The following is a 14,423-nucleotide window of genomic DNA, read 5'->3' as shown; positions in this document are numbered from 1 at the left end:
GTAACTTGTATTTTGGGAATTGATGGTACTCTAGTGCTGCTAGGATAATATTGATATTGTTAGATATATATTGTTAAGTTAAATGAGACTTTAAAATCATTTTGAAGGAGTCTTTGAACAGTGCCCAATATGTCTCTTGGTTGACTCTCATTCTAATAGACATATCATGCTGTTCCCATTCTAATAGACATTTTGAAGGGGTTATCTTGTAAGTATGTATTTGATTCTGATTTCAAGTCATCGGATAATGCTAATAGAAAACAGGTGCTGCTGTTTTGCTGTATTTTATGTATATATATTTTTTAAAGTTAGAACCAAGAATTTTTGAACAAAACCTGTAAATGGTGAATGCGTAAAAATGACAACTTCATGGAATGATTCATTCTCAGGGTAGTGTTGATAACAAAACAAAGGCAGAGAATTTAGTTGCTTTGAGTTTATTCTATTAGCAGATCAGGAAAAACTTTTCTTTAAACTAGAAAATAAAGATATTTGCAGAGAGTATCTTTCTTCAATTTAAAAGTAATTCTTGCTGCTTTCCACTAAGTCTTCTTTCATTCGCCCTGGGAAAATAAAATAAAATGTTAGCATTGTTATATCAGAGAGGTCAGGCCAGACATAAATCCATCCAATCCTTCAGTTCCAAGTTAAGAGATTTCAGATACATAGTAGTTTGGAAAACGGGGATTGAGCCTTCAGTTCATTTATTTCCTCTTCCTTTCACCCTCCCTTTCTTCTCTCACACTCTGAGGGCTCCTTCACACTTCTTTTTTGGTCTGAGATTTCCTCAGTTTGTCCTGTGACTTCTAGACATGGGACTGAGCAGGGTGATATTTGTTCCAATTCAGTGTTAAACCACAGGTTTCCCCAGAGAAAACAGCAGGACCAAAATAACAACCCCTGCTTAGACCTGTGCCTAGAAGTCATGGGACAAACAGAGGAAATCAAAGACCAAAATAAGTGTAGATGTGTCCTGGTTTTTCAGCTGTAGTTAGCTGTTTTATAATGAACAATAATATTAGTCTGAATGGTTTTTGGGACCATGCAATGACTAGACTTGCTCCTCCCCTCAAAAAAGAAAAAGGTGAAAAAACATGCTTCATGAACACAGCCCTCATCACCTGGGTGTTTAACCACCATGAGGCAAGATTCTATATGCAATTGCCTACCAAGGTGCATGTGTTATGTTGGCACAAAAACTGGAGAAACTGGAGGATTTCTCCAAGGGAAAAATCTGCCAACGTGTAAGTGTTTTGTAAGTAGCAACACCTGTGTGAGCTTTTGACATAGTGCAAAGAGCGGTGTTTTCACTTCAGTCCTAAGGATTCAGATAACAACTCAAAGCCAAATGACTTGAAGGCATGTAAGGCTGAATAATGGTTGAATACCTTTTTTAAAAAAAGGATTAGAATGTGCCATATTCCTTGAGGCTTATTATTAATAACAAGTGAATATGTATTTTGTCATGTTTTGAGACTCTCTTTGGAGGGGAAGTTTTTATTTCTTGAATGCCTAGGAGATTACATTTGGAAGGGGTACTGAGGAGCATTATCCCACATCAGGAAATTATGTTAGCAAGTGGATTCACCTTTTGCCCCTGTTTCTCACAGGGCCCTTTATGCTTTATCGTTAGTTTGCCGCCACTTTTCCTGAAAAAGAAAGTGATAATTTTTTAGCATGGAGACTACACAGTAATACTGACAAGAGATGTTTGCAGTGTATTGTTCCCAGATGTACCAAGGACTTATCTTCCAACCGTTTCCCTTTTGATCCTTCTCTAGGAAATGTCTAAAAATTTAAGAGGAAAAATAGGCCCCATTTATTCAAATACTGTTTCCCCCCCTTTCCCAAGGGCCTTTACACTACATGCTTATTTTCACTAGTGCATCCTTAGATGAACCAAGGACTTCCCCCTTAAGTAAATCCCAGTGATTTAGCTTGCATTAATCTAAGTCTTCCTTTTTCTCTCCAGGAAAAACAGCATATTCATGTACTGAATTCATAGCTAGGCATTTTGAAATGTATAAATTGTATGCTTTCTTTCCAACAACAGCTTTATTACTCTCTTGTTGTTGTTTTTATTGTTGTTGTTGTTTGTTAGATTTTTTTTTACCAAGTAGCTCAAAGTGACTTACATTAAAATATTTTCATACACTGGTTAACAGAAATATACCCACCTTTTGGCATCACAAAACACACACTTGTTTGGATATGTCACACCATCACTGCCACAGACTTCTGCTAATTCAAGTGTGCATATAGCAGGCTTGCCCTTGGGTGGGACTGGGAAGTTACTGCACTCGTCCTATGAAACCAAATATAGAATGTTTCCTCAAACATCCCTTATTAACATGAAAAGGTTCATGATGTGCGACACAAGATTTGTGAATTCTACATTTTAATATAAACCCCTGATTTTCCGTGAGGAAGCAAGTAAATTCCAAGCAAAAACACTTGTCTTTTCAAAGCCATGACAGAGCATTCTAAAGACACCCATCCCTTCACAACAAAACGTTTCCATATCACAAACCCGATACACTGAATTGCATTGGCCAAAGGTGATGATTTACAAAGAAGGTGGTTTACTCATCTAGATGGCCAGCATCATATGTGGAAATGGATAGGAAATTATTTTGCTAAAATGGGAATGGATTAAGGAGATACATACTTACTTTATCTCCAGAGCCACACTTGCAAAATCATGCACATCTGTGTGATCTCTCCAGACTCTCACTACTATTTTCCTTTTGGGAAAGGTTGTATTTCCATTGAATTCTCCTGTACTAATTCAGCCTCTTGCATAAAGTGTTTAGTAAGAAAAGCATAAGCTGCCACAGAGAATTATAAAGCCAGTTGATTTACCTTTTCCTTACACGGACCCTTGTGGCTTATTGTGATAGAGTTTCCACTTTGTCTGAAAAAGATGAGATAAATTTGTGGAACTTCAACATGCAATACATGATCTGGTCAGTTGTGTCGACAATGGATGTTTTTATTGCATCCTTCTCAGATGCATCCAGGGGTTAACTCCCTCCTCCTTCTGAGAGTTCTAATGTAAAATTGAATTTCTTACATGTTTTGTACATATTTTGTACGTATTTCATACATATTTCGTACATAGTTTGAACCAGAAAAGTGATTCCACTAACCCGCAGGCCACTTTTTGTTACACAAGGACCTTTATTTGATCTACTCACCTTCTCGCATTGCAAAATGCACACAGGTTGCCATATGTCTGACCGTCACTGCCACAAACAGGTTTCCATTCCAATGTACATTTAGGAGCCTGGCCCTTAGGTGGCTCTGGGAATTTACTGCACACATCCTGTGAAAGAATGCATACTGTTGGAGGTGGTCTTTGCTCATGTTCCCAGTATAAAATCTGTCTAAATACCTGTATGGCACTTGACTAATTAATAATAGCACAATTAAGAGTACTGTTGCACAACTGACAAAGTTCATTTTGTGAATCCTGCCCAATGATCTGTAAATCCAGAATTCACCTTTACCTTACATTCTCCTTCATGCTTTATGTCAAGAGGAACTTCACTGTCCCTAAAACAAACAAATAAACAAATGCTTAGAGCCACCAGCCCATAACAAAAACCCTCGTAATGTTCATGCATGGAAGTGGCTTGCAGCACTGTATGCCCAGCACACAATGAGAGATCTGCCATTAGAGCTCCATTGAGTGAAAAATTTACTGGCCTCATTGCTGCCCAGAAAACCCACTTGTTTGGATAGGTAACTCCACAGATAGGGTGGTAAGTATCTCATGTGCTCAGAATATTTGTGCATGGAATGAGCCTGTGGCATTATGCCTATAATATATGCTCCACATTGGAGGACCTGTCATTTCAGCACCTGTCAAAAAGTTGGGAAAGTCACTGACCTCTTTGCTGCACAGAAGAGACATATGTTTGCATAAGTGACGCCATTGGTACCACAGACGGGACGGTATTCCTTGGTGCACACAGTTGGTTTGCCCTTCTCTTGTTGGGGGAACTTACTGCAGACATCCGGCTAAGGAAATAGTAGCAAAGCACTTAGTGATTGAACGCAATCTTTACAAATAACACATCTTTATTCCCCAGCCAATGGCCATTGTCAATCACCCAGTAGTATTATAACAAAGCAGCATGCCATTCAAAATACTATTAACAAACCCAAATATTAATTCAGTATACTAATATCAACAATACATGTAAAGAAAGAAAATTGTACATGCACTACTGATATTAGTATATTGCTTTGAAGGAAGAACAACATACCCACTGACTGCTATTATGGAAAGTGCCAGATACTGAGGGTTTTGAGCTCTAAGGCCAACTCTAAGGCTTCTGGGTTTGCCACAGTTTGACTCCAGATGTGCGTTTCTTGGGCTCCACGAGATGCGCACTTACCGAAGGGGTGAAAATGGGGGTTGTAAGGCTTCATAACCCCTCAGAAGGTTCAGGAGGGCTTCCAGAACCTAGAAGAATTTGCTGTGGTGTGGAAAAGGTATCCCAAAAGCGGACCAAGAGGTTTGGGAAGGAGACCATGGGCGTGGGTAACAGCGTTCCCTCCCCCCAGTGAGAAAGCCTGATATTTGGGTTGACCTGGCAGCAGAACGCCCACAGAACATCGACATGTTTAGATATCTGGTTAGTGTGACTAAACTTTGAAAAACGGTATTAATGACTTTTTATATTAATTAAATTAACGCAAGCTCTGTAGCCGTGTAAAAACTAACTGAAAGAACTTTGTTTAGTCAAACAGTCAGGTAGCTGACCCAAGTGAAAGAGGGGGTCAATCCAGAGGTATATAGAAAACAGTGCCAGAAGAAAGCCAAGGTCAGGAAAAGAATTTTATTTAAAGGAGGTTGGAATTGTCAGCATAGATTAAAACAATACCGGATAAGAAATAAAAGAAATTGGAGAATGGAATATTCCCTCCCCCCCCAATAACAGAAGCTTACCGTATGGCACTTGAGTAGGTAATAATAGCACTATTAAGAGTATTTAAAACCTTTGGGCGGAATTCAGTGCTGCACTATTATGAATGTTCTGTCTGTGCAAGTCTGCCAAATGGAATCATCCCCCCCACATGCTATTCTTGGGGTTCTCCCAACCCTCTGTGGAGCCAATTTAAGGGGGCGCAAGGGGAGGGGGGAGGGAATACTGTTGCACAAGCTGACAAGGTTCATTAAGTGAATCCTGCCCAATGATCTGTAAATCCAGAATTCACCTTTACCTTACATTCTCCTTCATGCTTTATGTCAAAAGGAACTTCACTGTCCCTAAAACAAACAAACAAACAAATAAATAAATAAACAAATGCTTAGAGCCACCAGCCCATAACAAAAACCCTTATAATGCTCATGCATGGAAGTGGCTTGCAGCACTGTATGCCCAGCACACAATGGAAGATCTGCCATTAGAGCTCCATTGAGTGAAAAATTTACTGGCCTCATTGCTGCCCAGAAAACCCACTTGTTTGGATAGGTAACTCCACAGAGAGGATGGTAAGTATCTCATGTGCTCAGAATATTTGTGCATGGAATGAGCCTGTGGCATTATGCCTATAATACATGCTCCACATCAGAGGATCTGTCATTTCAGCACCTGTCAAAAAGTTGGGAAAATCACTGACCTCTTTGCTGCACAGAAGAGACATAAGTTTGCATAAATGGCACCATTGGTACCACAGACGGGACGGTATTCCAGGGTACACTGCACTGGTTTGCCCTTCTCTTGTTGGGGGAACTTACTGCAGACATCCGGCTAAGGAAATAGTAGCAAAGCACTTAGTGATTGAACGCAATCTTTACAAATAACACATCTTTATTCCTCAGCCAATGGCCATTGTCAATCACCCAGTAGTACAATAACAAAGCAGCATGCCATTCAAAATACTATTAACAAACCCAAATATTAATTCAGTTTACTAATATCAATGATACTGTATAGAAAGAAAATTGTACATGCGCTACTGATATTAGTATATTGCTTCGAAGGAAGAACAACGTATCCACTGACTGCTATTATGGAAAGTGCCAGATACTTTCCTCATCCTTTTCTTGATCTCATATTTAGTTGGTTGGAACTCAAAAAACCCTTGGATTTTTTTTAAAAAAGTACTACTATTTAAATGAAGCTCATGATAGCATTCCATAAGAAAGAGCAAACAGAAAATATTCTAAAAATATCCATTCATTACCAGAAGTCTGTACTGTGGTGCTTTATACAGGTTATATCAATACAAGAGGACATGCCTATTTCATCTGTTTTTTGAAGCAAAGCAGCACATGGAATTAAGTCATCAAATCCTGGAATCATGGATCTGAAAGGGAGCTCTAAGGTAGTCCAAGCTGCTGTTGATGCAAGAAATCTACTGTGAAAGCATCCCTGGTAGGTAGCAACAGCAAACCTATACTTTACTTCTAGTATAGGAGTACAGAAGACCTGAAGAACGCCCAATCTTTTACAGGGGTGGGGTGCACCCACATGAAACTCCAGTTGTCCCCTTCATCCAAATCAGATTTATCCACCCACAGTTACCTCCAAGTGAACTGGAGTAAGCCTCAACTTATTTTCCTTTCTCCATCCCAAAACAGCCTGCTGACACCTGCTCAGGATTTCAGCAGACTCGCTGGGACTCAGTGGAGGAAATGAGATAGTGTTGTTGTGTGTCGGCATGTAGGCTAGAAGGTCTGTCTTAGACTGTCTTGGCACCAGAAATAAGGGTAGCTATCTTGGCTCATAAGAACACCGCCAAAGCCCATGTTAAGGCAGCACCAAAATGCCACAAAAATGTGAAGCTTTCAAGTTGTCCAGAACTTTCACCAGGCTGGATGGTAAACAGAGCCAGGGAAGGGAGTGGGGGGGGGATTGGCTTCTGGAGAGCTATGCAATATGCATCTGGTTACAGTCCCAAGATGGCAAGGAAGCAGCCCACCCCAACCCCAAACTTCCAAGAACATTTCCCAAGGTTCTGTCATTCGAAAGTGGGCTGTGTTTCAGGGCCCTTTAACAACCACTTCTTGGTGCAGAAATGGCCATTTTCTAAGCTGGGTGCATCCTCCCTACTTCTGAATTTGCAAGATGTGACGGAAACCGGAACAACAATCTGCTACTTTTCCTTATCGCAAACAAATATCTGGAACTAACAGTACAGACTATGATGAAGCTCAGTCCTTGCCAAAGTAATTTACGTAACCATCAAAGGAATTAAACACAATACGTAGTCCTCTTTCAGTTATTCAGTCGCTTAACTTGGAACATTTAATTTGTTGCTGCAGAATGAATGCAGCGAGTTTCCCAAGCCCATTAAATTCTGCACAGTTCAGCAGGGTTCTGTCTTTGGAATCAAAGGTGTGACGTATGGAATATCTCTTTCTCAAACATATGGCTGAAACGATGCACAGACATGGAACACAATGCAGATGCAGCCATTATATGGAAGCTGCAAAAGGGAGGAACACCAGGAACAGGAGAGAAAGGGGCTCAGAAAGAAAAGGCACCCAATGGCTGTAATACAGAGCAGAGGGGAGCATTTGCCTAAAATTGCTGGCCATGTGGGAACAGATAAAATGTGATGGCAGGGTGGGATTTTATTTATTTTTTAAGCACATGACAGAGATAATATGGGATTCCAGTTCTACACAGGTTGCAGTTTTCCACACAGGTTGGAGAAATATACAGTCCTGTGTTCTTTATTGCAACAGTATCACTGCTATTAAAAAGTAACCTATTAGTAGTGATTACCTTTCCTTTACATTCTCCATCATGTTTTATATGAACGTGAACTCCCGCTGCCCTAAAAATAAATTGGCACTGTTATATAAAAATAAAATTAAAAAATGAATCAAATGACATGTTTCATCAAGGAAATGGTAGAAACAGCTGTGTGAAGATTTACTCACTGGTCTGCGCAGAGTGTGCATCTGTTAGGGTAAGTCACACTATTAGTGCCACAGACAGGTTTATAATCATCTGTGCAGAAAATCTGGCCACCTTTCTCTGGTTTGGGAAACTCGATGCATTCATCCTGCCGAAGGCATTATAAGTATTATTTCACATTGATAAATATGTTTATTATATTTCAGTATGTCTATTCCTCTGCTGTGAAACCTTCCTGCAAACCAGCACAGCCTGTTGTTGTACACATCTTCATCTTCCCCTTAAAATATTGTGCAACCTCTCCTTTTCGAGCATGGAAAGATGGTTCATTGCTGTCAAAAGAGTGAACATAAAAGAGCAAGCCAATGGCGAGAGTGCAAATGAGCAAGGCCCCTGGAGTGTTTCAGAAGTGGTCTAAAGTTGCAGACCCCAATTTAATTAGGGTAAATCTACTGAGCCAGGAAAGGGACGTGGGTGGCGCTGTGGGTTAAACCACAGAGCCTAAGACTTGCCAATCAGAAGGTCGGCAGTTCGAATCCTCGTGATGGGGTGAGCTCCCGTTGCTCGGTCCCTGCTCCTGCAAACCTAGCAGTTCGAAAGCACATCAAAGTGCAAGTAGATAAATAGGTACCGCTCCGGCGGGTAGGTAAACGGCGTTTCTGTGTGCTGCTCTGGTTTGCCAGAAGCGGCTTAGTCATGCTGGCCACATGACCCGGAAGCTGTACGCCGGCTCCCTCGGCCAATAAAGCAAGATGAGTGCTGCAACCCCAGAGTCGTCTGTGACTGGATCTAACTGTCAGGGGTCCCTTTACCTTTACCTTTACCTTTACCTTTACAAAGAGGTTCAAGAAACAGAATGGTAAGCAGGTGTCTAGCCTATCAGTAACCTCTTCTGCTCCCTGAGGAAAAGAAAGCAGTGGAGCACAAAATGCTCAGGTGATCTGTCTTCCAGGACATTGTGGGCAGCAGAAGTATTACTGCCAGTAACTCAGACCAAATCATTGGCCTAAGCATTAACAGGGGGTTGGGGGGGGGAAGGGGAGGTGCGGGAATGAATCTAGCTTCCCTGTTCCTTTCTTTTGCTTTTCCAAAATAATCTTTAATTATTGGTGTCATCACCAACAGTCTGATTAGGACTAGAATATGCAAAGCAGCCCATTGTTAGATGGGATCAGGATCTGTGTGCATATGAAAGAACAGAAGAGAAACGGTCTCCAAGGGCTTCCTAAATGAGTTTTTAGCAAATATGAACCTTAATTAAAAAAATGGTTGGCACTAACCTTCTGTCCATGATCACCGGAAATCCCTAGAATGGAAATACAGTTCATGTAACATATTTCTGTATAAAATGGAGTTATAGGCATTCTCAAGAAACTGAATCCATAGATTCAAAGGTACATTTGCCACAGTACATAAGGGATGTGTGGAATTCATTTTTGTTCTCTCTCTCTCTCTTTCTCTCTGCTTATTTTATAGCCCCTGCTGTCAATATTTCAATAATTGATTAACTTTGGTAGATCAAACATGTTATATAAGGGAATCTCGTGCACTTCATTCAGTGATTGACAATGGGGAAGTGCAAGCTGAGCTTGTGCTCATTGCTGCTTGCTGCTAGTCCCATCGTGTATGGTGGGAAATGATACACAGAATGTAAGTTCAAACTGCAGAGAGGCTGTGTAGGACCCATCCTTGTCCCATTTTCCTACCATTCATCTGGGGTTACCCCTACAGCTTCCCTATAGTTTGGAAATATCAAATTGTGACTCATTTCCCACTAGAAATCATGGGATTTGTAGTCCCCCAAAGGAGAATTGGAATAAACCACTTGTTATCACCTTTCTCAAGGAGAGGCTTTTCCTTCTTCTTGGGGAATCTAGCAAGAAAGACTGCCCTGTATGTGAAGGGCTGCCATAGCCTTGTGTTAGAAACAGTCTTTTCGTCAAAGTGCTGTCTGGTTCAGGACTGAACTGATGATAAAGAAGGGAGAGTAAGGGCCTCTGTGTTGCCCATCAATGTTTAGCAGCTGGGGAGGAAACTGAGCAGACACACCTATCACCTGGTCACAGCCTTCCCTGCAAAATGTCTAAATAACTTTTCTTGAATGCCAGCCCACATGTCACAGTACCTGAGCTCAGAGGAACTCCTTTAATTGCCCCTCTCCTCCCACAGATTGTTCAAAGTATCAGGAGCGCCCATCCATTGACAGCAGGAGGAGACCTTTCTGCAAATCACAATTGTAGCTGCAGGTGCTCCCGGCTTCTCCAGGGCTATGTCCCCAAACCTGCTACTTGTGCTCAGAGTTCTAAAAGCCTTGAGGGTCTGGTGGGTCACCTCTTGGTCTAAAGCTACACAGAAATGTATCTAATGGAATCCATGGCCCCGAGCTAATAAAAAGAGGCCAGAAGGTACTGCAACCATCAGGGAATAGAATTAAAGGCTACTCACCTGAGAAGAAGCAAAATGCTAGGAAGCTGAAGAGGGTGAAGGCGTGTGCCGTCTTCATGGTGGTATGTACACTGTCGGTTAGTACTAAACCCAGACAATGGACACATGAAACTCTGCAAAGTTCTGGCATATATATATTCTTCTAGGCACATCTTTCATCATGATAAGAGTATGATTTCCAAAGACCACATTTCATGTGACGTATTAAGAACGGATGAGGGAAAATCCCTGCCAATGAGAACGGAAATGCTAATTACATTTTTTGAATAACATTTAGTCTTTTTTTAAAAAAACAAACCAACAAGCTTTTCCACATCAATCACACTGGCAGCTGGATAAGCACTTCTGACTCTCATCACTTTGATAGGTTTCTGACAATGATCATTTTTTAATCATAGTTCAATAATAGGAATCTGTAATGCTTCTATTCTCTGGAGCTGAGCACTCATAGATTTTCTCACATCAGGGCTGAGATCTTGCTGCAAAGGTTTATAGAAATCCACTATATTTTTCAGATTGGGGCACTTGTTTTCACCTAATCTATTCCAAACTGACTTTTTTGTGAAGAATCTCCTTTATGATACATGCATTCCCTCCTCCCCCCGCCCTACAAATGTTACTAAGGCTTAAATCCTATGAGACACACTGAATTCAACCAGTCTCAACTTCTGAATAGCCATGAATAGGGTTGTACTGTAACTTCCGAAAAACTTGGAATGATTTTTGTTTTGCTTGCAAGTTAGCATCTTAGCGCTCTTAAAGTTATTGGGCATGATCCAACCAATAAACTTTTAATCCCTGTTGATTTCAGCGGACAGAGTGAGCATGTACAGTTGAAAAATTAAGCAAGCTGAGTGGAAGGTTAAGGAAGCCTGTGCCAGAGGCAGTTTTAGGGGAGTGCAACCAATTTGACCAGTCTCAGGGGTTCTTGTGTGCGTATGTGACAACTATGATGGAGAATGGAAGGCAAGAGGTGAGTGGGGGGGGGGGGACCAAATCTTGGCATCACACAGGGTGCCACTAAAATTTGAGACCTGAAGGTCCATCACTGCCAGTGCTAGAGAGTTATGCAATAAAAATAATAATAAAACCAGGCATGTCTTCCTGCTTGCAGAAGAGGTTGTGACTCATGAACTGCAATATCTTTTATAGCTCTGTGCAAACTTTTGTGCAAATGAGCTTGCAGAACAGGAGTAGTGGCTGTTTCCCTTCATCTCGCAGCCCTTTGGATTCAACAGCAGGAATATGTAGTTATCATCAACATGAGTTGTCTTTTGGTAACAGTAAATTAACAATTTAACTACAGGTTTGAAATTGCCCCATTTGATTGATACTGCATCCAATTTAGTACTGTTGTGCCTAAATCTGGCTCTAAACTCATTTTTTTTACTATCTTCTCAATTTATGCCAAAGAGCTGTCAGAGGGCAGCTCTCTCTTTGAATGATCAAGAACAGGGGTCAGCAAACTTTTTCAGCAGGGGGCCGGTCCACTGTCCCTCAGACCTTGTGGAGGGCTGAACTATATTTTTTTTGGGGGGGGGGGATGAACGAATTCCTATGCCCCACAAATAACCCAGAGATGCATTTTTAATAAAAGCATACATTCTATTCATATAAAAAAACACTGATTCCCGGACCGTCCGTGGGCCGGATTTAGAAGGTGATTGGGTCAGATCTGGGCCCGGGCCTTAGTTTGCATACCCATAATCAAGAAGCTGGAGCAAGTTCCCCATGAGGAAAGATTACAACATTTGGGGCTTTTTAGTTTTGAGAGAGCTGACAGAGAAAGTTTTCCTTTCTTATAAAACTGAATGTTGGAAGATACAGTACAGACAAAAGGCACTATGACTTCACACCGTGCATAGTTCATCTAAATTCACTCCCCCAAGAGGTAGTGGTGGCCAACGATATGGGTGACTTTAAGAGGATGAAACAAATTCATGGAGGATAAGGTTATCAATGGTTATTAGCTATGATGGTTAAGTTCTACCTCCACTATAAAGAGGCAGTATGCCCCTGAAAACGGGTTGCTAAAAACCACAAGTGGGGAGAATTCTGTTGCATGTAGGTCCTGCTTGCATAGGCTTCTGGCTGGCCACTTTGGGAACAGGCTAGATGGGCACATAGCCTGATCCAGTAGAATCTTCTGGTGTTCTTTTGTTGGCTTCCTTTCATCCTCCACAAAGTGACTGATGGTTCACCTCCTCTGATAGTCCCCTGATGCAGCTTCTCCCCCTGTCCCCCAAACCTCAAGACATATTATTCATAGTATATTTGGTATATCTCTGATGCTGCTTGTTTTGTACTGGAATGTTGAATTAGAATGTGACTGGTATCTTTCTTTCCACCACCCCATCCCCACCAAAAAGCTGCGCTTTCAGCAAACGCCATGGATCCAGTGCACGTAACAATACAAAGGTCAGATTCTCAGCATTTTGAAATCACCTTCCCATGCTTCACTGACATTATAAACCAGAAATGGTATGCTAGGGTTTACTTCTTTCCCAACCAGGTTACAAGGTTACTCCTTTCCCAACCAACTCCACTAAAAAACAGGGGAAGTTGGCGTCATAGGCCATACTTTGTACGTTATAGGGATTTACAACAGTTGCCACTTAGTCTTGGCAATGTAGTGTTCTTTTTATTGTGCTGGCCCAGAAGAGATGGAATGATTGAACAATTGTTATCAAGATCAGTGATGATCAACTGATGGCCTTCAGGCTTATTCTAAGAATAAAGTCCCAGAAAATACAGAAATTAACCTGATCTAAATATTAGTAAATATTAGCAGCTTATCAGCTCATTTCAGAAGAGATTTCCATTGAAATATGCAGCAGTATATAAATTAATTAATTAACTAGATAGCATTGTTAATACATTGGGGCTATGGGGGGGGGGGGCTATGCTGACTAGCCCAGACATCTCTGCATTGGTGTGAACATCTGCAAAAGTGAAGTGTTGGTGTGTATAGCCACTGGCGGAGGAAGAGGAGTGCGGGGGGAGCCCACCACCCCCGGCAGTGCAATCCCGGCGGGGTGCCATCGTGGCTGTTCCCCCACCCTCGCTGGGCGCCACGCCCCTGCAGGCGGCGCGCCTGCCCCCAGGACGCATGCCACGCCTCTGTGGGCAGTGCGCCCCGCCCCAGGACGCGCACCAGCCCCGCCCCCGCCGGCTCTCCAACCCCCAGTGCTGGAGCATGAAGCTCCGCCACTGTGTATAGCTGCACAAACTGGGGAGCTTTTCCAGTGGAAAGGTTAGACAGTAACTTTTATAAGTAAACATACCATTAAGAAAATAATGTGTTCAGAGGCTTCTGTTTGATTGGGAAATCTGACAGCTAGCAGTTCCTGATGGCATGGAAGACTTTGTGCATATATAGAAGCAACAATTTCCTCTTTGCAGATGTCTGTGAGGGGCTGGGCAAATGGGGCACATACCCCACTGCAGGGCTAGCTGGGGCACACACCTATTCATTCACCTTCCCATTCACCCATTCACTCAACTCATGAGTCCCAACTAGTGAAAAGAATCAGTGCCTTTCTTCACAATTGCTAAGGCTGAGCTGAATTTCAAATGTACCCAAACCAGCATTACAACAGCCTATGTATCTCCTCCACAAATTACACTGTCACATCTTGCAGAGAATACATCTGGCACCTACCCAGGGAAAGTACTAACCATTATGTATCAGGCCTTAGAGAAATCCAGGAGCTGCAGTGTTAGTATAAATGTGTGCAGCATGTTTTCTGAGCTAGAGCCCAGGATTGAATCCTAGCTAGAGACAGAGACAGTGACAGTGACTTGAATGATGGCAGCTGAATAGAAGAGGCAATACAGCTTTGATCAAATCTTCAAATGTTGCTTATACTGGAAATCAGAGGACCCTTCCTTCTAATTCAAAACCCTATTTCCTTTTATGTATTGCTCTGCTCTACAAACTGGATTTTCTGGATCATCCAGTTCCTTCAACATTTCTCCTCAGTTTACATTCATAAAGAGGGTCAGGTTATTTTCTTTATTAGGCTATGAAGCAATAACCAGCTTTATGAGAGATTCTTCATTTGAGCCCTGCAGTCATGATCTTCTTCTTTGGCAATC

The 14,423-nt window shown here is 41.8% G+C and overlaps 1 protein-coding gene across 1 annotated transcript; it reads right to left on the bottom strand.

Moving 5' to 3' along the window:
- Positions 1 to 531: 531 nt before the first annotated feature.
- On the bottom strand, positions 532 to 10,521 carry LOC307209560 (ovomucoid-like; the record flags this gene model as incomplete). The annotated part of the gene is given in 12 exon segments (XM_079964733.1): positions 532 to 563; positions 1,589 to 1,649; positions 2,178 to 2,305; positions 2,863 to 2,914; positions 3,198 to 3,325; positions 3,510 to 3,555; positions 3,893 to 4,023; positions 7,746 to 7,797; positions 7,904 to 8,028; positions 9,161 to 9,186; positions 10,326 to 10,467; positions 10,471 to 10,521. Coding segments are annotated over 12 exon segments (951 nt in total). The 3' UTR covers positions 532 to 554.
- Between the last annotated feature and the right edge of the window lie 3,902 nt (positions 10,522 to 14,423).

Source organism: Podarcis cretensis (assembly GCF_951804945.1).
Source record: "Podarcis cretensis genome assembly, chromosome: 2".
Taxonomy (NCBI): domain Eukaryota; kingdom Metazoa; phylum Chordata; class Lepidosauria; order Squamata; family Lacertidae; genus Podarcis; species Podarcis cretensis.
The sequence above is the reverse complement of the archived record's forward strand: the minus strand, read 5'-3'. Positions and strand labels throughout refer to the sequence as shown.